This window comes from Amblyomma mixtum, chromosome 8 (genome assembly GCF_055824585.1).
Source record: "Amblyomma mixtum isolate Tamu chromosome 8, ASM5582458v1, whole genome shotgun sequence".
In the NCBI taxonomy this organism is placed as follows: domain Eukaryota; kingdom Metazoa; phylum Arthropoda; class Arachnida; order Ixodida; family Ixodidae; genus Amblyomma; species Amblyomma mixtum.
Window position 1 is genome coordinate 66,516,882 of NC_143019.1, and position 21,457 is coordinate 66,538,338.

General features: G+C 47.4%; 2 protein-coding genes across 2 annotated transcripts in view; one reads left to right on the forward strand and one right to left on the reverse strand.

Moving 5' to 3' along the window:
* Window positions 1-19,105, reverse strand: tex (THO complex 3 homolog tex). Its single transcript, XM_089558392.1, has 6 exons — window positions 18,672-19,105; window positions 17,389-17,545; window positions 15,477-15,681; window positions 10,078-10,239; window positions 4,248-4,348; window positions 1-231 (listed from the first exon to the last, which is right to left on the reverse strand). The coding sequence occupies exons 1-6, from the start codon at window positions 18,915-18,917 to the stop codon at window positions 77-79; spliced, it is 1,026 nt and encodes a 341-aa protein (XP_089414518.1). The 5' UTR covers window positions 18,918-19,105; the 3' UTR covers window positions 1-76.
* The window catches only part of LOC149332805 (uncharacterized), a 9,581-nt gene continuing 7,059 nt past the window's right edge, over window positions 18,936-21,457 (forward strand). Inside the window, exons 1-2 of the mRNA XM_089558391.1 lie at window positions 18,936-19,615; window positions 20,465-21,185. Coding sequence (XP_089414517.1) covers window positions 19,368-19,615; window positions 20,465-21,185 — 969 coding nt within the window. The 5' untranslated portion in view covers window positions 18,936-19,367. The remainder of the gene's footprint in view (window positions 19,616-20,464; window positions 21,186-21,457) is intronic.

Consider the following 21,457-nt stretch of genomic DNA (forward strand, 5'->3'; position numbering starts at 1 on the left):
TTCTTGACACCGAAACCTGTTTTCTTCAGGGCATGATCGCATTTATTTATGTACAAAGCATGTACCCGCAACATGCTCACGATGAGCTCGGCAGGCCGAAAAGCTTCACCGTTCCAGCGTCCTGGTCGCGCTCCCCTTTGTCGTCGCAGGCAAATGCCAGCAGGTGGCGCTTGGGATGCCAAGCTATCGTGAAGGTGGGTGATTCGCAAGGAACCTCGTAGATTTTCTCCCCTGCAAACAAAGTGGCAGACTCAGCAATCATGCACTCCACTAAAGAAACCCTCTTGCAGACCAGTGGCAGCACTTCGCAAAGACTTAAAGGTGCAGCGAAAAGAAACCTGAACTCGTCTTTTTGCCGCGGGAACTCAATCTACATGTTCCCAGCATTCTTAGAAACTGCGACTTATTGCCCTGTGTGGCCGATTTCCCTAATTAAATGGAATTAACGTCTGGCTCCCGCCTTTTTTTGTTAATTCTCCCCGTATGGTGGGCGGAGTCAACCAACGCGTGGAGTGCCTTTCAGCCAGCTCCGTGGAGGCTTTGCTATCGCTTTATTTTGTTTTTTAGGTTTCCATGAATAAATAGTTTCATTCGCAGATAATGTAGCCGCAAAATAAGCCCGCAGAAATAAAAATATGCACGGACTATTTGCTACTACGGATTACTACGTATTACTCCGCCGATGGCAGAGCAGCAAGCCGACATGGGACTGGCTGAAAGATACTCCACGCGTTGGTCGACTCTGCCCACCGTACGGGAAGAATTAAAAAAAAAAAAAGGCGGGAGCCAGACATTCATCCAATTTAATTAGGGAAATCGGCCACACAGGGCAAGAAGTCGAAGTTTCCAAGAATGCTCGGAACGTGTAGATTGAGTTCCCGCAGCAAAAAGACAAGTTCAAATTCCTCTTCACAGCACCTTTAAGGCCTACGCTTGTTATCATGCTCAGTGTGCAACGCCACTAACGCTGGCATGCTAATCTATGTGGGCTATGTCTTTGACCAAAAAGTGCTTCACCATCAGTGCAAAGGACGAAGCTTGAAAGCTAGTTGAATTGGAAGAGCAGTAACTGAGCACCTGACCATACCTTGACAAAGCAAGTCTCACTATGACAATGTGCAATACCCACCATTTCATTCTGTTGCTAAGCAAGCTTGCATCCTACCCTTCACTGCAGCCTCAAGAAGCAGGAGTGATACCAGGTGTAGTCACATGCTTTAGCACTTGTGCTACTTATGGCACCTTCTACAGCATTGCACACTAAGTATGAGACAAAAAATGGGAAGATTCCTTTTTATGTCGGTACGGATGAAAGAGACTTGGAATGAAAAATGTTACAAACGGCCACTGATGATCCCAGTAATACCCGTTTGTCTCTCACACCTTACCTTCGCTAGTAACAGTCCAGTCGTGATACTATATTGACCCCGCATATATTTTGAATTATCGCCAATACTGAACACATTATCTGCTTGAACATCCTATCTAAAAGTATGGGAAAGTCGTGCTGTATATCGACACCCCTCCACTTCTCCTAATGACGCTCTTGCATCACTTTATGTGCGCAGAGGCTGGGGGGCCTGCTGGCAGTGCATGCTGTGAAGCTGCGTGACGAGCTGGGGTGTGCTTGGGGAAGGTCTCCTGTACGCATTTTCCACGACACATCGCTGTCATGCAGTGAAGCTAAACTAAGCGCTTGGGTGCAGACGGTGTTGCGTAAAGAAACTACCTTAATTATAATGACAAATTATTCTATATATAGTAACACGATTAGACATGTTATGACAGGTAGTATCAGCTAGCTTAAAAGCACCGTCCACAACGGCTCTGATGTGAAGCAGGTTAAACCTAGCTGCACCTTGTGAGCGGAGCTTTGCCAGCAAACGGCACATCACTGCAAGAAGCACGTCACTAGCGTGGTGCAATGCTTCTAGGCTACATATACGCTTATCTATTGTCGTTTTTTGCATGCTGAACAATTGATTGCGCAGACCACTTATACCTCAAGATGCAAGGGCAGTGAAAATCCATACTATAACTAAAACATTTCTTTTTTCAGGTCAAAATACATGCCACATCGGTAGCTTCCATTTCAAAACTCTTTATCACTGAACAAAAAGCAACCCACTAAGTCTGCTTAACTCAGATCAGTTTAAGAAGACCGCACGCCGTGTGACCGCAGAGGTTACCACGACTGTTGCCGCAGAAATGCGCATGCGCCTGTTATCAGCGCAAACGCGGTCTGCAAACGCGGTCATGCTGCGTTAAGTACTATGCTAGAACATCATTTTTTGAGGCATATCATGCACTGCCAGGAAAAAAAGTAGTAATTTTGGCCTGCCGCTTCTTTTTCACAGCGTTGCGTAGCTCGTTTTCCACCAAGCTGAGGCACTTCAACACTTATTTGCTCAAGTCATTCTTTGTGCAGCAGGCTTACACTTTAGCTAAGGATTCTACTGCGCTCTTATACGAGACTTCTGGTGTATTATCTTCATCATCGTCCGACTCATCTGCTTGCGCTTTCTGCAGTAGAACGCACCGCCGCAACGATTGCCTCATCGGTGGTTGCCTCCCCGAAGATGTCGGACAAGTTTTCATCCTCACCGACATAGCTTTCGAGCATGTCAGATGCATGCATGAAGTGGTTCCACAGGATAGGACCACACATTGTTCGCACTGACAGCCTCGCTCTGATCGGCATCCAAAACTCGGGACATCACGCACGAACTCGGCCTTCTCGAAGCACCTTGATAGTTGCAGCTTTCATTTGCCACCAAGATGCTGGTATAATATCAAAGGCGGTTCTTACACCAACTTTAATAGCTTCCAATCATTGCAGATTTAAAGCCACTCATTCACATATGTGCTTCTTGTACAGGTTTTCCACCACAGCAATCACGCCATGATCGAGAGACTGGCATGATCGAGAGAGTGGTATTTGCCGGCAGAAACTTCACACTCACTGCACCTCAATTTTGGTTGCACATTGTGAGCGGAGCAGTTGTCAAGAATGGAGGCGAATCATCGTTTTTCCGCAATCATGTCTTCATCGAACTTCTTTAACCAGCTGCCAAATAACGTTCGGGTCATCCGGGCCTTTGAATTCGCCTCGTACGTCAGCCGAAGGTGTTCTCGCTTCTTACAATGTCAGGCACATTCGATTTTCCAATGACGAGCAAGCACCGCTTGTCAGATCCATCCATCGATCACCATGTAATTTTTTGTTACGCTGTTTTGTAGAGTAAGCGGCAACAAGCCTCAGAAGACCCCGGTGCCGCACGGTCACCAAGCAAGCAGACTTCAAAACCATGCTATAACTGGTATTTCACTTTGTGTGACCACACATTAAACCCTATGACTTTACATTAAGTTCTATGCTAGGCAGGCCAGTGGTCAGCAAAAACCACATTATATCCAGTTCCGCACTTTAAGCGGTTATGATATGAGATCTCCATGGAATTTACCTATTTCGCGATCCTCTTCAAGTTCAATATATCTGGCTTTGACTGTAGTTGCCCATCAGTAAGCTACTACTCAGCCGCTCTTGCTTAAGATACCCAGAGCACGTTCAATCAACGCCTGCAATACTACAAGCATGTCCCTCACCAAGCTGTGCACAGTGGACTGTTGCCGATTCCAACTGAAGCCTTAGTTCTTCCAAAATCAAGTGCATTAAAAAGCTTCCCTTTACTCCAATTCCCCTTAATTCAAACAGATTTTCAGCTTCCTTTGTGTTCGAATTAAAAACAACTGACTACAAAACAAAACTGTGACAGGAATGTATCTTACAGCTGCTCCAATGCAATTAGTTTTCAGCATGTTCAGCAAGGCTGGATGCATTGAGAAGATGGATCTCATCAGTGTATTCCAAGCATTCAAATGTAATGACACCGTGAAGGCATATTTTTGCAAACCAAGACTCCATATACAATGCAGCATACTGATCGAGAAAAAAAAGAAAAGAAAACACCCAGGCCCTGGTTCTGCACCCATTCTGATGCATCCAAACCAATGCTCTATGTTGCTCAAAATTAATTTACAAGCTGAAGAAAGTGCATCAAACTGTGCTGTCTCTTTACTCATTCCATGCCGTCGTTGCACAGGAGAGCTTTTGGCTTCAGCCAACTTGTTGCATACATAAGCAAGGATTTTAGATGCCACAGAGCATTAAACCTCTTGGGTGCCAGAACATTAGCATATGACAGCATTGGGAGTGTTCAAACATCAGATCGGACAGCATAACCAACCTGTTTCCACATCTGCAATGTCGATGAGCAAGTCCTCTGACGCCGATGCCAGCATTCTCCCATCATGGCTGAAGCTGATTGTTCGCACTGGCCACTCCAGCCTGGCACAGGGCAGAGGATAAAAAAACAACAAGGAGAAACTGTCAGACAACAAAGAACAGATTCTTAAAAAGCTCCACCCTGCAGCAGAAATCAATGCCTCATAAACAAACTACATATATTGGAACAAGAAAATGCAGCAACCAACCAGCCCTGCATTAAAAGCAGCCAGCAACGCATTGCACTGACATTTAAACCACTCACTATTCTTACTCTCGCATTTACTTTCATCAACGCAAGAGTATTAGAGGCCCATCGGAGAAAAAAACCTGGCAGCGTATGTCATAACATTCGCTGATTGGTCGACGGGGTGTGTGACATCGTGAGACGTGACAAGGCAGAGTTGGCAGGTGCGCTGGAAAAACCCAGCACAGTTAGTCCTAAAATTCGCTCACTGGTTGAGACAGTGATGACATCACAGGGTCACGTGACATGACTGAGTGCTGATTGGTCGCAAGAGTGAGTTGCATCATGAGACCACATGATAAAGCAGGGTTTGCAGGTACAGTAGAACCTCGATTATACGACGTTCAGGGGACCGCGCGAAACCGTCGTATAATCGAAAATCAAAGAATGCGGCCAGTGGCACTCGGCCTTGCGCCGAAAACTGTTGACCGGCTTCAAGCCCGCGGCAAGTACGCCAACCAGATTAAAAAAGACAAAACCCAGCATTTGTTTGAAACAGATTTGCAAAAAAATCATTACCGTTTAAAAAAAATCGGTAATTTTTTTTTGCACCTTTGCCCAACCTCGGCGCATCAACTTTCTTTCAAGGGCTGCCCCGTCCGGCAGTAGATCGCCAACATCGTCGAGCGCGCAAGCGCCGGATGTTGTCGACGCTCTGCAACATGTCTGCGTAACTAGGAATGGGAGCGCAAACCTCTGCATCGTTGTCCACTTCCTCGGAAGTTTTATCCTCGGGGCACATGGCATCCATTACTTCCATTACAAAAAGCGCCGTGGACGCCGCTGTCCTCGCTTCGGCAAGCGCGGCCTTGCCCGCTTATCTGTTTTTTCAGCAGCGTCCGCTCCGGCGGACGCATTTGTTGCTGCAACACGCGTCTTATCTTTTCTCTCTCTCCTTCCTCTGATCTTTTAACTCTCCTCTATCTGCACTTGGCAGCGGTGGTGGCTTGGCTCGAGCCAGTAGGCAGGCCCGTGCAATTTTCTTTTCATCCTTCTCTCAGTCGCAACAACAACAACGGGCAGGCCGCGCCTCCTCGGGACTCCGACTGCACAGGCTCGACGAAAAAGAGAGCAAGTGCACTTGGCGGCCTCGGCAATGCTCTCTTCCGCGCAAAAAAGGGGGTGCTTAGATTCGCATGCTAAGTTTTTTTTCAGAAATTTTTTTCCGAAAATAGGGGGGGTGCTTAGAATCGCAAAAATACGGTACATCCCGGCCTGTGTTTGCTGACGACCTTTTTTGACGGACGGTACGAGCCAGCCGTCGTACGAAGCGGGGTCCTTCTAAAATTTGTGCCGTATAACAGAGGTTTTTAATGCATTGTCTCTATGGGGGTTTTGCCGGGACCACACAAATTTGTCGTAAAATGCGGGTCGTCGCATGACCGGGGGACGTATAATCGAGGTTCCACTGTACACTGGCAGTTGGCAGGTGCGCTGATCAAGTGACATGACCGTGCACAATGGCAATCTCGGTGGCAGCTGAGCGTGGACATGTGCAAATACGTCTACACAGCTTTGCGCATCAGGTTGGAATGAAGCCAGAATTGACACTGCCTGTGTCTACCGCAGAGGGAAATCCCCACAAGCAGAGAGAGGGCAACCACAGAAATATGTCACTGAAGGTGGAGTGTCGGCAGCTGCACAGGCTCGGCATATGCAACGAGGAGAAGCAGGCCAAGCGGACTTCACACTTTAATGCTATCACGCTCTCAACATGTAATGTAATTACTGTATTTACTCGCATAGTTTGTGTCCATGCATAATTTGCACTCCCCTAACTTTTTACCAGGATTTAAAAAAAAAAAAAACTTTCGCTTATTTTGTGCACCATGCTGTGTAAGCACTTATAGGAGGTATTCACATGACGTCATCCGCAAGGGGCGCTAGCGGCCGGCGCGGCATTCGCCATGTTGGTGGTCGCGCACGCGGCATCCGCTGCCAGCCGCAGCGTTTGAATAGCTGGTGATGGGTGAAATGTGAGTGTATTTCGCGTCGCGCCGCACGTAATTTCTGTCCGACCCGTGCCGCCGCGTGACTGAGTGAATATTCCGTGAACTGTGCGAAGCAGAAAAGAGCGGGCACACTCAGAATGTTCTACTTTGTGAAAAGGTCGACCCCCCCGTAGGAATGCGGAGGCACCGGCATGGTGTGCGACGTATACAAGACTGCTGCCGCGCGTTGAATTCACCGGTATCGAGGCCCACCTTGTGCACGGCTTAAGTTTGCTGGCAGGCCAAGGAATTAAAGGATATAAACCTATGAGAGGGTGCAATTACTTGACAAGCGGGTGAGTCCAAGAGTCGTGCTGTGGGTGCCGACGTCCGCGGTGCCGACGGCCGAAGTGCCGTTTTTGTAGAGGTGAGTAATTCGAAGGGTCCGTTCACTTAGCTGTAGCTTAACTTGTCATCTCTACCTGCTGAAAGTGACGTGTTACAACTGAATCTAGCGGAATGGCTGCACACTGCGTTGCTGCGAAAACGGTCTTGTGCATACGAAGCAGCGCTACATAGCTACAATCAAAACTGCAAAACATTCTCGCTGTGTCTGCCGTTCGTGCTGCGAGAGCGCATGGCAGTATTTGTTTGGCCGTTCTGTCGGGTAAATAAGGCAGCTATGACGCTTTGCCTTTCTGCTGAAAGACCGTACGTCTGAGAAGCGTCAGCAGTTCGCGGACTACAGCTAGGCGCTTGAATTATCAATTTCTGCGGTGGCAGTCCTGGAATTTCGGTAATTAATCGTGCTGTTTATCCACGATGTGCCCTGCATGACTAGCTGACAGTTATCAACCGATATTAAAAGCTGCAAGTCGTGTACGTTCTTGCGTGCAGCACAGCCAGCCAGTTTTGCTGCCGAGTTGAGGCAGCTCGTTTATATCACGGCGCAGAAGAATTCTGCTGCAAACTTCATGCACAATACGCGCTCCACAAAGATAAGTGGTCGCTGACGTATTCAACAACGTACAAATATGTTACGGATCACTAACAGTTCAGGCCGGGTACCTCACGGCGCACCGTGACACTGCGCGAGCTGGCCTGAAACGACCGCAAACATGGCGCGCCTGCCGCGACGACGCTCGCGCCGTCTGGTAGCGCGGCCTCAGTGAATACCTCCTATACTTGGAGTCAACTTTTTTTTTTTTTTTTTTGGTCAGTGAGGTGCGCAAGTTGCGGGGTTGACTTATACACGGCAATATACCACATACATTCCGCGTTATGATATTTGTAGAGTTTCAGTCGCCGCGATGGTTCAGTGGTTACAGCGTTCGGCTGCTGACCCGAAAGACTCGGGTTCAATCCTAGCCATGGCAGTCTAATTTCGATGGAGGCGAAAAGCTAGAGGCCCGTGTACTGTGCGATATCAGTGAACATCAAAGAACCCCAGGTGGTCTAAATTTCCAGAGCCCTTCTCACTACGGTGTCCCTCAGAGCCCAAGTTGCTTTGGGACATTCAACTCCTATGAACATAAATCTAAAGTAGAGTTTTTAAGACGCGCTCATGAGATGTCCACGTAATTTGCACACCCAATTGTGTTATGCCTTAATTTTAGAAGAAAAAAAGCGCACAAATTAAGCGAAAAAATATGGTAAGTCTCCCCTAATTTTCTTTTTTCTCACAATAAGGCACGTTTTACTCGGCAGATCATATGGCAGAAAACTTCCCTACATCAGAGCTGAGGTGGTTGAAGCAGAGCAGCGTTAATTGTACAAGCATCATTCTTGCATTAGCTTGTTTTATTTCTTTAAATCAAAGTAATGCAACCGTTGTTTTACAATGGGCTCTTATTAATTCAGAACCGTTCATTCGAAGAAACAATTGAGTCCCATCAGCATCGTGTATAAAAAAGCTCCTGCTAATTTGAACTGTACATGATTAAAAAAAAAAAGGCCGCCACCGTCTGAAAAACGTTGAAGTAACAAGCGTTAGCTGTTTGGTTTACTAGAATTGGTATGCACGTGGCAGGTGGTTGTTTCTACGATGCTATTGTAGATGGCGCTACCAGTCTCAGTGCGAGATGTGCTGTTTTCTAGTTGATGCCACAGATGGCGCTGTGATCTCAGGGTGGAAGCAGACCCCACGAAATCTCGAAACGTGATGAGTAACAGCTAACGCTCTTAAAAACTTGCAGTCCCTAAAGAGTTGAAATTATCAATAGCAAACTGTACTCATTCTATATGACTTGCCGAACAAAGGCGTCAGGGCTCCCTTAGACTTTCTATGGCTCCAGTGCTTAGGGCACTTTCAATTAACACGGCAATCAGCAGAATGGCTATGCTACTGTGAAGCGTATGTAATGTGTGCAAAATTATCAACCTCTCTTGCAGTAACATCATTTCTTCTGTCCATGAGGCTCTCAATTTGCACTTTGTCCGGTTGTTCACCACAATTAGTGAGCAAAAATAGTCTGTAACTAAGCCAAATAAGAGTAACCACTGCCAAGAGCTGTTATTTGGCAGCAATGTGATGTTTGTCTATAAAGTTTGACTGGACAAAAGCAGCTGAACGGTTACCTCACTGAATATCCGTTTCATTAATTGAGCCACGCACCTAGAAAAATACTAGTTTGAAATGCTTTTTTTAATTTGCTTCTAAGGCAACGACACCTTCTTTGGAAACCACGAATACAAAAAAAGACGGGAGGGGGATTACATGCAAACAAATGCTCCCATTACAAATGCTCCCATTACAAAAGAGGATGCAGACAACGAAACATGGAGAAAGTTACATTTCAATTTAGCTTTTACAAAAAAAAAAATTCAGGGGTGCACTTTGTTGACCTAAAGTGCAGTGAGGCAAAAGCCTTAAGCACGGTGCTGCTGCTTGTGTCACTGATGTGTTGTTAAGATGTTAAGCTTCGTGTCTAAGAGTGGAACGTGACAGCGTCTTGCAACGCTGCCAGGGAGTCCACAGAACGCCATTGCCATTCGGTTCTACGCCTTGCTCCTCGAGAAATTGGTTTTTGAGGAAAGGAAATGTTTCTGTCTCCCATATCTCTGTGGACACCTAAACCTCACCATAACCGGAAGGGAGGAAGATGGGAGTGAACGAAGACACCGTATTCACTAGAAGCGCCTTTGTTCATTCCAAACCATCGAGAGCTGGCATGGCGGAGTGGTTAGCATGCTCGTCTCGCACTCCGGAGACCAGGTTCGATTCTCGAATTCGACGAATTTCCTACTCGGTTTTATTTATATACCTGGCCTGACTAGAAAGGTTAATTAGGCTAATTGTGTAATTAAGCAATGAACTAAACTCATTCCCACTTACTTGGATGTCACTATACGATCTCTTTAATTGGTTGCATGGTTACTAGCCAAAGTACAATTGTCCCCATTTGAAATTCGCGCACTGTGACATCACGACCGTTTCGACCAGTTGAAAAGCGTGACATTTCTGTCGACAATAACTGCTTACAACGATGAGGCATTAAAGGCTTCCGACTTAAAAAGAAATAAGAACATCTCCAGCTTCGGTGCAAATAATCTCCCGTTCTGGCAAGGGCAATTGCAGTGGTTCTCCACACACAACAGCCGTCCCAAGCACTCACCGCGAGAAGGTTCTGAGGCAGGCCAGCTCCTCGACATCCCAGAGGCTCACCAGGGCATCCACGCTGCCCGTGGCAAAGTACTTGCCCGTTGGATCAAACTCGATGCAGATGCAGTTGGCCGGGTGGGCATTGAGCACGGTCTGCAGCTGCAGCTCTGGGTAGCTGCACGGGAGGAGGGACAGGAACACAGCACAGCAAGTAAGTTTTACGAACAGAACATAGGCCATGAACCTCAGCAAGTAAGTTTTATGAACAAGAACTGCAAGACAAGTACAAGGGGAGAAGAAGGAAGACGAGAGATCACAGTGCCGTTGTCTTGCACTTGCTATTCGACTCCAAGGAAAGAAAGAACCAGCAACATGTCACATGAAGACATGCCACGAGGGCAGCACTGAGTAAACATGACAGCTAGCCAAGCAGTCAGAAAGTTGCAGTAAGTGGTAACAAAAGCCGCGCAAAGCAAACACAATAAAAGCATCTGCCTTTAGATTGACCAATGCAAGTGCAAGCATGAGATGCTTAGGAGCAAACGAGAGAACTTTAGATTGACCAATGTAGGTGCAAGCATGAGATGTTTAGGAGCAAACGAGAGAGACAGTAGAGGCTTCTACTTTGTAGTGAGAAAATGGCAAGCGTTGTCTTGCTGGTGACGGCCAGGGTAATATGGCCGTGCATTTTGCAATGGGCAATATGATTCACATGGATCTGACAAAAAAAAAGAGAGAAACCAATAAAGAATGATACAACGGCTCATCAAAGTTACGATTCCCAGTGTTTTCCACCCATTAGACAATCCAGAAAAGAGCCCGAGCAGACATCATGAATTCTTGAAAGTTTTGGTCTTAAAGGTGCAGTGAAGAGGAATCTGAACTCGGCTTTTTGCCGCGGAAACTCAATATCTCAACGGTGGGCGGAGCCGACCAACGCGTGGAGTGCCTTTCAGCCAGCTCCGTGGAGGCTTGCCGCTTTGCCATCGGCGGAGTAATACATAGTAGTCCGTAGAAGCAAATAGTCCGCGCGTATTTTTATTTCTGCGGGCTTATTTTGCAGCTATATTATCTGCGAATGAAACTATTTATTCATGGAAACCTAAAAAACAAAACAAAGTGGTAGGAAAGCCACCATGGAGCTGGCTGAAAGGCACTCCACGCGTTGGTCAACTCTGCCCACCGTACGGGGGAGAATTAAAAAAAAAAGGCGGGAGACGGACGTTAATTCGATTTAATTAGGGAAATCGGCCACACAGGGCCATAAATCGAAGTTTCTAAGAATGCTCAGAACGTGCAGATCGAGTTCCCGCGGCAAAAAGACGAGTTCAGATTCCTCTTCAGTCCACCTTTAATTTCAGGCTAACCCACTAATCTGAACTAAGTTGCATTTTCTTTGGCCGTGGCTTATTTTCCACCAACACTCCAAATTTCTTTTCCGAATTTCAAATGCTTCCAACGTTCTCAGTTATTCTAAACCCCAAGACTTCAGGAAGTCACACCCTCCAATGCACAAGGATCAGTCAGACATTTTCAGCAGATCTACACACAGATGCGGAAAGATCCACTGATAGACCGACTGCTACATTGAGCAGTAGCCGGTACATTAACACCATATGGCAATGAGTAAAGTTGAGATAAGCAGCTAGCAGTACTCAAGGAAACTTAGCTGCATGGCATTACATCCAACTTCATTACTACACTCTTATTACAGCCACAACAGCTGTCCTGTGACATGACCTTGTAACACATTCCAGCACAGCTCTGATGGAAGCCTTTCTTTGAATTCCTGCAAAATTTGCTCTAGATATCTTAACCATAAAAATCATGGGAAAAAGCAACAGAAATACAACTGACAGGCAGAATGTTTACTTGTAGCTTAGGGGTGCGTGAACATTTGAAACTTCAAATATCAATCAGATAGTATGACTGTAATTTGGTTAATATCTGATTCAAGAAATTGATATTCTGAAATTTCCGAATATCCGGCGCCAAACGAACACTGTACTGACTTTCATAAATACGACAGTGGCAAAACCACAATACCTGGGCAAATCATCCCAAGTTTAAAGGGACACAGAGGACAGATTTGGCCTGTATTGACAGGTCGCCCCATCCTGATCACAGGCAGACCACTCGCACCGAAAACGAGGCTTTTTATAAGCTGCATGCATCAAAACCAATTTTTTTGGTGGGGATCCCAGAGGCTGTGCTACACAACCAAAAGGGTGGCAATCCGTTCTTTTCAGTAAGGACATCACAAAGTTTGCGTCGTCTGGTGGAAACATTTTCAAATTAAATTTTCTCAGCTATCCTTTGCTGCCGGACAAACGTCTACATAGCCACAGAGAGCCGGAAAACAATTTTTCCTCAGAGCAATAATTGGATGGAATTGTGGACAGCGTCTATTTAATGTGTGGAGGAGAACAGTACAAATGTGTCCTCTTAACTTTCTTCTCCGCCGTTAATCACTTGGGAAGTTCACATTCCGATGCTGCTATGATAGGAATTTGCGCGAAATTCCCCAAATGGGCTTTCCCACATGTCACAGGTGATGAAAACTTGATGGGCGACCACCAGCTTCCAACAATCACAACGCAAAAGCACGCGTTTTTTTCTTTTGACCTCATAATGCGCTGTACACTTGATGCCCACGCCCATGGCACTCGTCCTGTTGCCTTCACAACTCTTCTAGCGAGAGTTCCGCCATTTTGTATCGGTCAACTATGATACTACTATGCAGAACATCTCACCTGTGGGTTCTCGCATGGGGCGCCCAAAGAAGAAGTGTCACCTACAGGGCAAGCAATCATGCTGCATTGTAACCCATACACCCCTCGCATGCATGTAACGGCAGCCGTGACACCAATAGGGAGGCACCTGTCAATAGGCCAGAGCATAGCCAGGCCACATAGCTTAGATTTTTGAGCTTAGCCATCAGCCCACATCAATGCTGCCTATCAGTCACGCGCTTGCTGGCCACCCGAACCCAGCAGCATGCCAGTGTTGGACACTGACTACCACGTCGGGGGTCATTTCATTTTCTTTGCAGAAGCAGTCTCAGTGCTCCGACACAAATGTGCATTCCCCTCGCTTACATCCACACTGTTTGAAGTTTATTTCCATTTCAGTAAGAAATGAGGGACCCGAGACAAAAAGTGAACGTTAATTCCCTTGACGGCGCTCGGGCCCCATTACAAGGCAAGACAGCGAGGTGTCCTTCCATTATGCTCAAACTGCGTGCTCATCGCCGGCTTTTTGCTGTCTGTGCGATGAAGCCTAGTCTACACTGCATTTTCACATTGGAAGGGGGGGGGGGGGGGTTATAACTGGACCTCTGGATAATTAGGGCATTTCTTCCAGTCCCTAGAAGTCCAAATTAATCAGGTTTTTGCTGCCTATCATTATTTTTAGTTGTCAGTAGTAATGGATTTCATTTTGCTACTCATTCTACATGACCACATTACAGGTTGCATACTATTGTCACGTTGTAGTGACGGCAGTCCAGCGGTCAGGACACCAGCAAGTCTTGGAAACGAAGCTCTTTATTTGGGCTGACTTGCACCCGCAAAAGAACTGAATCACTCGGCGGCGGTGTAAGCAAGAAACATGCTCGTCAGTCGTCGAACTACGAATGCCCGCCACTCACAGCATCACTCAATTTAAAGCCGGCAAGGAAACTTCAAGATAACAGGTCTAGATCATCTAGAGTCATCTGGAAACACGTAGATGCAGCTCTTCATGGCTGCGATCAATCGAGATTAGTCTGGTCACTTCTCGCGTCACGAACAAAAATGATACCAACCCTTTTCTGCGGCCTTAAGCACGAACGAGCGGACACTACAATGATATGTGGCACTATTTAGCTGTCTAATCACACACTGTACATTTTTGTACCCGTCACTTTTTTTTAAATATGGTGCTGAGTCAGACTAGTTGTGTTTATTTCAGTTGCAAAGACCATATAATATTTTGAAAAAGTACAGACAACATTTGCCCATTTGTCTCTTTCTGAAATGTTTTCTTTTTTTCATGCTGAACAGGTATTCAATTTGATATTTGAATGCATTTTTTATCTTGTATTCACGTTCCATTCATGTTAAAAAAATTTAAATCTTCTCATACCTCTACTTCTAACAGAAAGCACATAATAGAGAGAGAGAGAGAGCAAGGAACAAATAGCCAAACAACAAAGAAGGCTAGACACTCCAATTTGCTCACTACTCATAGTCATGTTCATTAGAGTGTGCCTAAAGTGCCACAGTATGCTTTGTTCACCATGTCATTCATTCAACCAGACCAAGAGAGGATGGGTCTGCACACGATAGAACAGTCTGGCCAAAGGTGCGCCCATATACAGGGTCTGTTCTGAAAGTAGTAGGACTGGTTTTTTCCTGGGCGAACGGGCGGACCAGAGGTGGTCTGCGCGTGCAGGATTGTTAAAGGGGGATATTGGGAATGCTGGGGAAAATCAGCAGTCGGCTCTCGGCCGTTGATGAAAGGAGGTCGCTTTTACTGTGAACCCCTGTCTAAACGTCTCGTCACGCAGAATCATCAGGCATTTACTGGGTCAGCGATACGCTATAAAATTTTGAGTAAATCTCGGTAAAACGGGCAAAGAGACTCACAACATGATTAAGGAGGCCTACGGTGACGCTTCCATGGGTAGATCAGGTGTTTTCTGAGTGGCACAAGCTGTTCCGAGAAGGTAAGGAAAGAGTGGAGGAAGACGACCGCTCCAGACGCCCTTCGACCAGCAAGACCAACGAAAATGTGTAGCGAGTGAAACATTTACTTAACAGTGATCGTAGAATGAGTATCAGAATGATTGCTGATGACTTGAGCATTCCTCAAACCCAAGTTTTTGAGATCATGACAGAAAACTTATCAATGAGGAAAGCGTGCGCGAAGTTGGTGCCGGGAATGTTGTCAGAGGAGGAAACGGCCAACCGGTAGGATCTTCTTCATCATGTGAATGAGGACCCCGATTTTTTGCCCAGCACAAGGCGGCAATGCTGCCTCAGCCCCACTACAGTCTCGACTTGGCCCCGGCAGCCTTTTTTCTATTCCCGAGAATAAAATCGACGCTCAAGGAGAAACATCACGGATTGGTAGAGGCGGTTCAACAGGCCGTGACAAGGGAGCTAAACAGCATTCCGGTCCAGGCGTTCCTGGAGGCGTACGAAAACTGTAAAACTTATTGGCAGCAGCGTGTAGGTGCGGAAGGGTGCTACCTTGAAAAATTGTAATCGGTTGTACTATTCACTTGAATACATTTTGTTTAAAAAAATCAGTCCTACTACTTTCAGAACAGACCATGTATTCACTGGCAGAATGAGTCCACACGTAGCTTGCCCAAACTGATTTCTACCGAGTGTAAATTCCTCAGGGCAAACCTGGATCAGTGCTCACCTGAGAATGTGGATGCAGCCCTGACCACTAGTGAGGAAGAAGTGGGTGTTGGTATTGTTCCAGGAGATCTCGTTCACTTCAAACTTGAACTGCTGGTCTGTGCGGACCTTGTGCGACCGGACATCAATGAAGGAGACCAGGTCTTCCTTGTTGCCCACCGCAATCGTCTGCCCATCAGGTGACCAGCAGATGTTAATGTTCTCGCCTGGAAAAGTGTTGACAACCACTTGTACAGCCTGGCATTACAGATCTCAAACAGGCATCGTAACCAGGAGAAGAACAGTTCTGATGCAAGTAAATCACCAGGAGACATCTGGCCATGGGTGCAACAACACGGAAAACAGTCTACAGTCGAACCCGGATATATCGAATTCGAAGGGGATCGGAAAATAGTTCGATATAGCGAAAATTCGATATACAGATATAGGCTAAAACTGCACTCCCGATCATAACAAATTGTGGCTTACCGTTTGGAACAGCCGCGAATCACATAGTATGGGCGCGCAATGTGAAAGCGCTTTATTTCGCGGAAAAAAAGATCACTAATTTTGGGCTGCTTTTTCCCCTGGGAAACGAAGTTCAAAACACTGGCCTCGATCTTCTCGAGACTGTCCAGGTGCGAGAGCACAGTGCCTTCCATTTCGCCGCAACAGCGCCGAATCAGGCTAACGCTGACGCCAGTTCAGTGGCTGCTCATGGACGCGTTTCTTCGACAACACAGTTGCCCTCGTCATCGCTGGAGTCGGCGTCTTGAACGCCAGCTACCGCTTGAACTTCGCTGTTAGCGATAAAGTCCTCAACAGTCACTTCGGACGGAACGGCGCCGAGAAAATTGGACAAGTCGCGAAACGCGTCGTCCAAGCACTCATCGTCATCTAAATATTCCGGACATTCATCTCCGGCCACTTGCCAAAACAGTTGGCTACTGGGGCCTGCTTCACGTCGCGCGTTGAAACACAGGCACACACACAAAAAAAAAAACACGCGAGGCGCAGATGGAGCGATAAGAGCGAAGCCTATGCGAGCGGCAGTCAACCCGGCTGCGAAGGAACGACAGAGGGAAAAGAAAGAGCAGGGAGAAAGATCGGCGCTCTGGGCTTCGTTTTTTTTTTTTTTTTTCTGAGCTCTCTCTTTTCCTCAGACCCACGATGTGCCCACGAGCGACCGTTTTCTCTCTCTCTCTTTCCCCAAGAAGAGTGGTCGCCGCGCGTCTCCATGCGGCGCTCTCTCTTCGCTGATCTCCAATGACCTTGACGGAGCACACGCCGGCGGTACAGGAGGAGAGGAGGAGCGGGAAAGCTCGCGCCGGTGGGGCGCAAAAACGGGGAACAAAAAAAAAAAAAAGGGCCCTGCGCCTGCTGACTGCGGAAATGTTCTCCGCTGAGGCGGCTGAGGACCGGACAGGAATGTCTTTGGGGAAAGCGCACCTTCCAGGGGCGCGGCGCGGCGCGGCGTTCGATATATCCAATGTCCGGCGAAAATGGAATTCGATATACAACGCAACTGTCCTATACTTTTACATAGTATTTTCAAGGGGGTAATCTGTGTGTTCGATATAGCCAATAATTCGAAATATGCGGGTTCGATATATCCGGGTTCGACTGTATTTTGCATGTAGGACTGCAGTTGTCAGAGTGGTTCATCCCGCGTCTCTCTCACAAGTGGAGAGGGGGACGGTTGGCAGGTGGAGAGAGCGTAAACACTACTTGCCAGGCATGGTGAGCAGAGGCTTCACACGGATGTCAACACTGAGTTTTCTCTTTTATGGCCCTTCTAATGGTATTGCATTAACCAAAAAAAGCCTATCTCTAAAGGTGCTCTGACACGGCCTTTGCCTGGCCACAGCAAGCACTAACACTTAAAACAAAGCTTCCTCATGCCACTGAGTCGTACCGAGAGGAGAGCTACCGACCTTTGGTGCCCACAACAGTGATGGATTTCTGCATCCGTGCATCCCACAGCCGAACCGTCTTGTCCAAACTGGCCGTCGCCAACTGGTCTGGGTTTGAAGGGTGCCAGCAGAGCTGGTCGACACTGTCTCCATGGCCTTTGAAGACATGGTCTTTCGCCTGGTAGAGAAAAAGTAATCCTTTTAGGAACACAGGACAATTGAACAAACTGAACAGTGCCCAGAACACTTGAAACAGTACAAACAACACACAGGATAAGAAAACTTAATATACAGGCTTCGAAATGCAGGGGCCAAGCACAACCTAATACAGTAGACCCTTGTTAATTCGAATGTGCTTCCTTCAAACTTACGTTTTATCCATACTAATGCTCTGGTTCCATTACCATCAAAGTAACCCCACTATCAATATTTCTAGCCCTCCCTCAAAGTCCAAATTATGAAAACTGTACATGTATTCTCATTCCGAACACACAAATAATTGCGGAAGGCAGATCACTTAAGCATCAATAGAGAAAATGAGACGCTGAAAACAAACCACTCACACTTGTTCTGCGGCTGTTTAACAGCACCTTCAGTGTGCTGTCATTTGCATTCTTTCAAAACGTGCAAAGCGACCAAAGTCCCAGTCAAATGCTATCTGCCTAATCCAATTAATTCCATATCCATACAAGCGAGCAGAGCAAGCATAGCTGGGCAAAATAAGAGCCTCTGACTCGACTGGATACCTCAAATGTCGCATCCACTACGCAAACTTTGCTCTGACAGGAATTTGTTGTTACACGGAGGAATGTTGCACTAAATACGGCGGCAAAATGTTACTTCTGACAATATCACATTTGTTTAACAATTCACTATCCAAAAACATTACTGAGAAGTGCAGGACTGTTGTCACAAAGAGCTGAATGTTCTTGACGTATCTATTTGAGCATGTCTGAATGATGCTGTGTGGAATTATTTTGATTCCTGATATGTGCTACTATGCAATAGTGCATAATCCAGTGAAATTTTGTTTTCTGGCCTGGGGACCACTTCCACTTTACGCTCCCCTCTTCCCTTTATCTCTGACGTGAACGAACTTGAAACAAGAGCGCATTTTCGCTTCGACTTGCCCCGGCTTCACTTCTAAACAAGAACGGTCGCGCGCTAAAATGTGCTGTCCTGTGCCTTCCGACGTCTCGCAAGTGCTTTGTGTTTGTCGTGCGACAGCAGCAACGTATGAATCCATGCTCCAGATCCGCGCTCACGGTGTTTTGCTTATGACGGAGCCGGCGTTTGATACTTGCCATGCGATCCTTGTCCAGGACAAAGATGCTGACGGTCTTATCGAAGCTTCCGCACGCAAGACGGCGGCCATCGCAGCTCCAGTTGACAGAGTGGACCTTGGACGAGTGCGCTTGGTAATCTTTGACGCGGCTGTTGGCCTGGAAAAACGCGGCGAGCTCTTGCACATGGCGCGATTGCTGCTGCTGATGCGCCCAGCTTCTATTCGGCGCCATGACGCCTTCAGCAGCAGGAGCAGCTATCATCATCAAGACGTCACTTCACTTCGAACCCAGCGACGAAGTTGATGCAAAGCAGCTGGCAAAGCTTATGCAAAGTTTAATTACCCGAAACAACAAGAAGGCTGACAAGCCACTACCCTCTATGATGCGTACGCATGCGAGTACGGCAATCTGCTTTTCAACTCGCTGGGCGAGAGTTCCGGCCACGGACGCCGTTTACAGCCGTTTGATGGCCGTTTGGCGCGCTTGCGTCTCGTTGATGTCGTTCCGATCGCTCCGTTTCCCGCGTCGCTTGAAACCATGCCTGAAACAGCTATTCGAGGTGCGCGTGGTGGTTTGGCAGTTGCGTTTTCCCCGTGATGACCACAAAAAAAGTGACGGTACGTCCCTGACGCTTTCAGCCTGCAATCTACACGGTGCCTGCGGACAGGTGACGCACCAAGGACTGCCCAAGTTCTTGGGACCGCCAAACTCGACATGGCAGCGCGGCGTCTTGACTTCTCTCGCAGCCCTGGAGTGGGCTCGAGCTCGACATCGGGCAGCTCGCCGCGCTCCGAAGGCCACCAGTGGCATTCACTGGCGAGGTGGGCGATGACTAGAAGCTCGTCAACGTCAGAATCGTCGTCCCTAGGATCAATGTTCTTAAAAGAGAAGAGCATTGACCGCGATGCCGACTCTCGTCGTCGCACCGAGCCGCCGCCTCCAAAACAACCATCGCCAAGAGGGTAAGCATCGTGTTACGGGCACTCGCACTGCTAGAGCCTCGCCTCTACCACTGCCCCTTATGCGCTGCCCACTTCAGCGACGTTCATATGGCCAGTGTAGCGTCCGGGTTATGCACAAGACTCACAAGACTTGCGTGTCACTCGCGTATAAATATTGAGCCCATCTCTGTGAGAACAGTGGCAAAGCATGTGATAGTGTGATAACTGCACAGTCAGTCGAAGCCCCTTATTCGCATCTTTATGAGTAAGCAAAGACAAAATCACCGGCTGCGCGACCCGGCCGTCGGCGCTGGCTGTCAAGCTAATGCGGTTCAATAGGCTTCAGGGTGCTACATCCTGAAGGCAAGCGCATAGTCGACCCCACAGTTGAGCGTCGCTAAGCGTAAGCGTAAACAGCTCTCGCTCGGAATGACTTTCTGTCTTTGCTATCGAGACCGCGGCCACTGGAAGACTGCACGCCGAAGCACTCCATCAGCAATCGCTAAACTTCGCTGAATAGGCACAAGACCGCGTCTCATCGATGCCGTTTCGTTTGAAGCCAAACGTCAGGCAGCAGCCGTTGTCAGCACGGACTGCGAAAGTATGAACGATTTGTCATAACCATACATGTAGTCGACCAGTGATGACCCTTCATACTTTAACCAGCTTCTGACCGTCAGTCACATTGCAGAGAAGTTTACTGCAGCTTCCTTTGTAGTTCCCATCTATGAGTCTGCACAGTTTACTGCAATCGTGAGCTAAAAGGCACCTCCCTGAAATTTTGAGGCATATTTTGTGACGATAAATTGATTTTGAACTTGCTCCTTATGTTAGCATCGGACTTAATGCTTCATAATTTTCTACACGCAGAAGCTTCTGGGGACGAGTAAGCAGCCATGAGGAATTCAGGGCTCAAGCTGAAAGCCCTGGAAGGAAGCGGCGGCCAGAAGTGAGCTCACCTCTACAAACACCACCAAGGAAAATCATTCACGCCAGTCCTGAACACAAGGCAGCACGTCGGAGCCCCAGGAAGACTTCTTTCTTCATTCCTCCCGATAGCCCTGATAGAACACCTCAGAAAACCCCTCAACAGACACCTCGGCAAACACCCCGAAAAGTGCCTCCGCAGACACCTCAGCGTGGAGACACTGTTTCAGGGCTTCGCAGTGCACAGGGAAGTGCAACTTACTCTCCTGACAGGCGAAGCAGAGTAGACCAGGAACACGAAGTGGCAAGTCCACAGCATACTGCAACACCTCAGAAGTCACCTCAGAAGTCACCTCAGAAGTCACCTCAGAAGTCACCTCGGAAGTCACCTCGGAGGTCACCTCGGAGGTCACCTCAGAAGTCACCTCAGAAGTCACCTCGGCGGTCACCTGAGAAGTCACTGCAGAAGTCACCACAGAAGTCACTACGGAGGTCACCCAGCCATGAAAAGTCTGGCTTAGAGTTTCGTCAAAAAGCTGCTGCTGCCTCGGCCACATCAGCATCCGAGACTGTTCAGAGCATGCCCAAGAAAAAGGCTGTTCGTAGGCATGGTGTGCGCCAAGCTTCTGGCTCTCGTGCACCTTCGGGAAGTTTGAAAAAACAGGTAAGTGCTCACCTCTGTGGCATTCAAGTTAGCTGATAAGCTGGCTTTAGCAAAACCAAAAATGATTAAGGAGGCAAAGTAAGCAAAAAATCTGAAAAAAAAAAAGAAATGTTGTTCTCTTTGTTGGCACATTTCTGAAAGTACTTTCGTTTTCAGCATCTTTTTCCGGTGTCGCACTTCCTGCTCGGTATATTTACGATTAAAGAAAAAGGAAGTGATCGGCCGGGCCAACTTTTTTTCTGGGGGCACTGTTTTTTACTTGCCATTTGAAA

Coding starts and splice junctions, on each gene's coding strand:
- tex (XM_089558392.1), bottom strand. CDS start 18,917: ATGATGATAGCTGCTCCTGCTGCTGAAGGCGTCATGGCGCCGAATAGA. Junction 15,682..17,388: donor CACTGTTGTGGGCACCAAAG/GTCGGTAGCTCT, acceptor ACACTTTTCCAG/GCGAGAACATTAACATCTGC. Junction 232..4,247: donor CATTGCAGATGTGGAAACAG/GTTGGTTATGCT, acceptor CTTTGTTTGCAG/GGGAGAAAATCTACGAGGTT.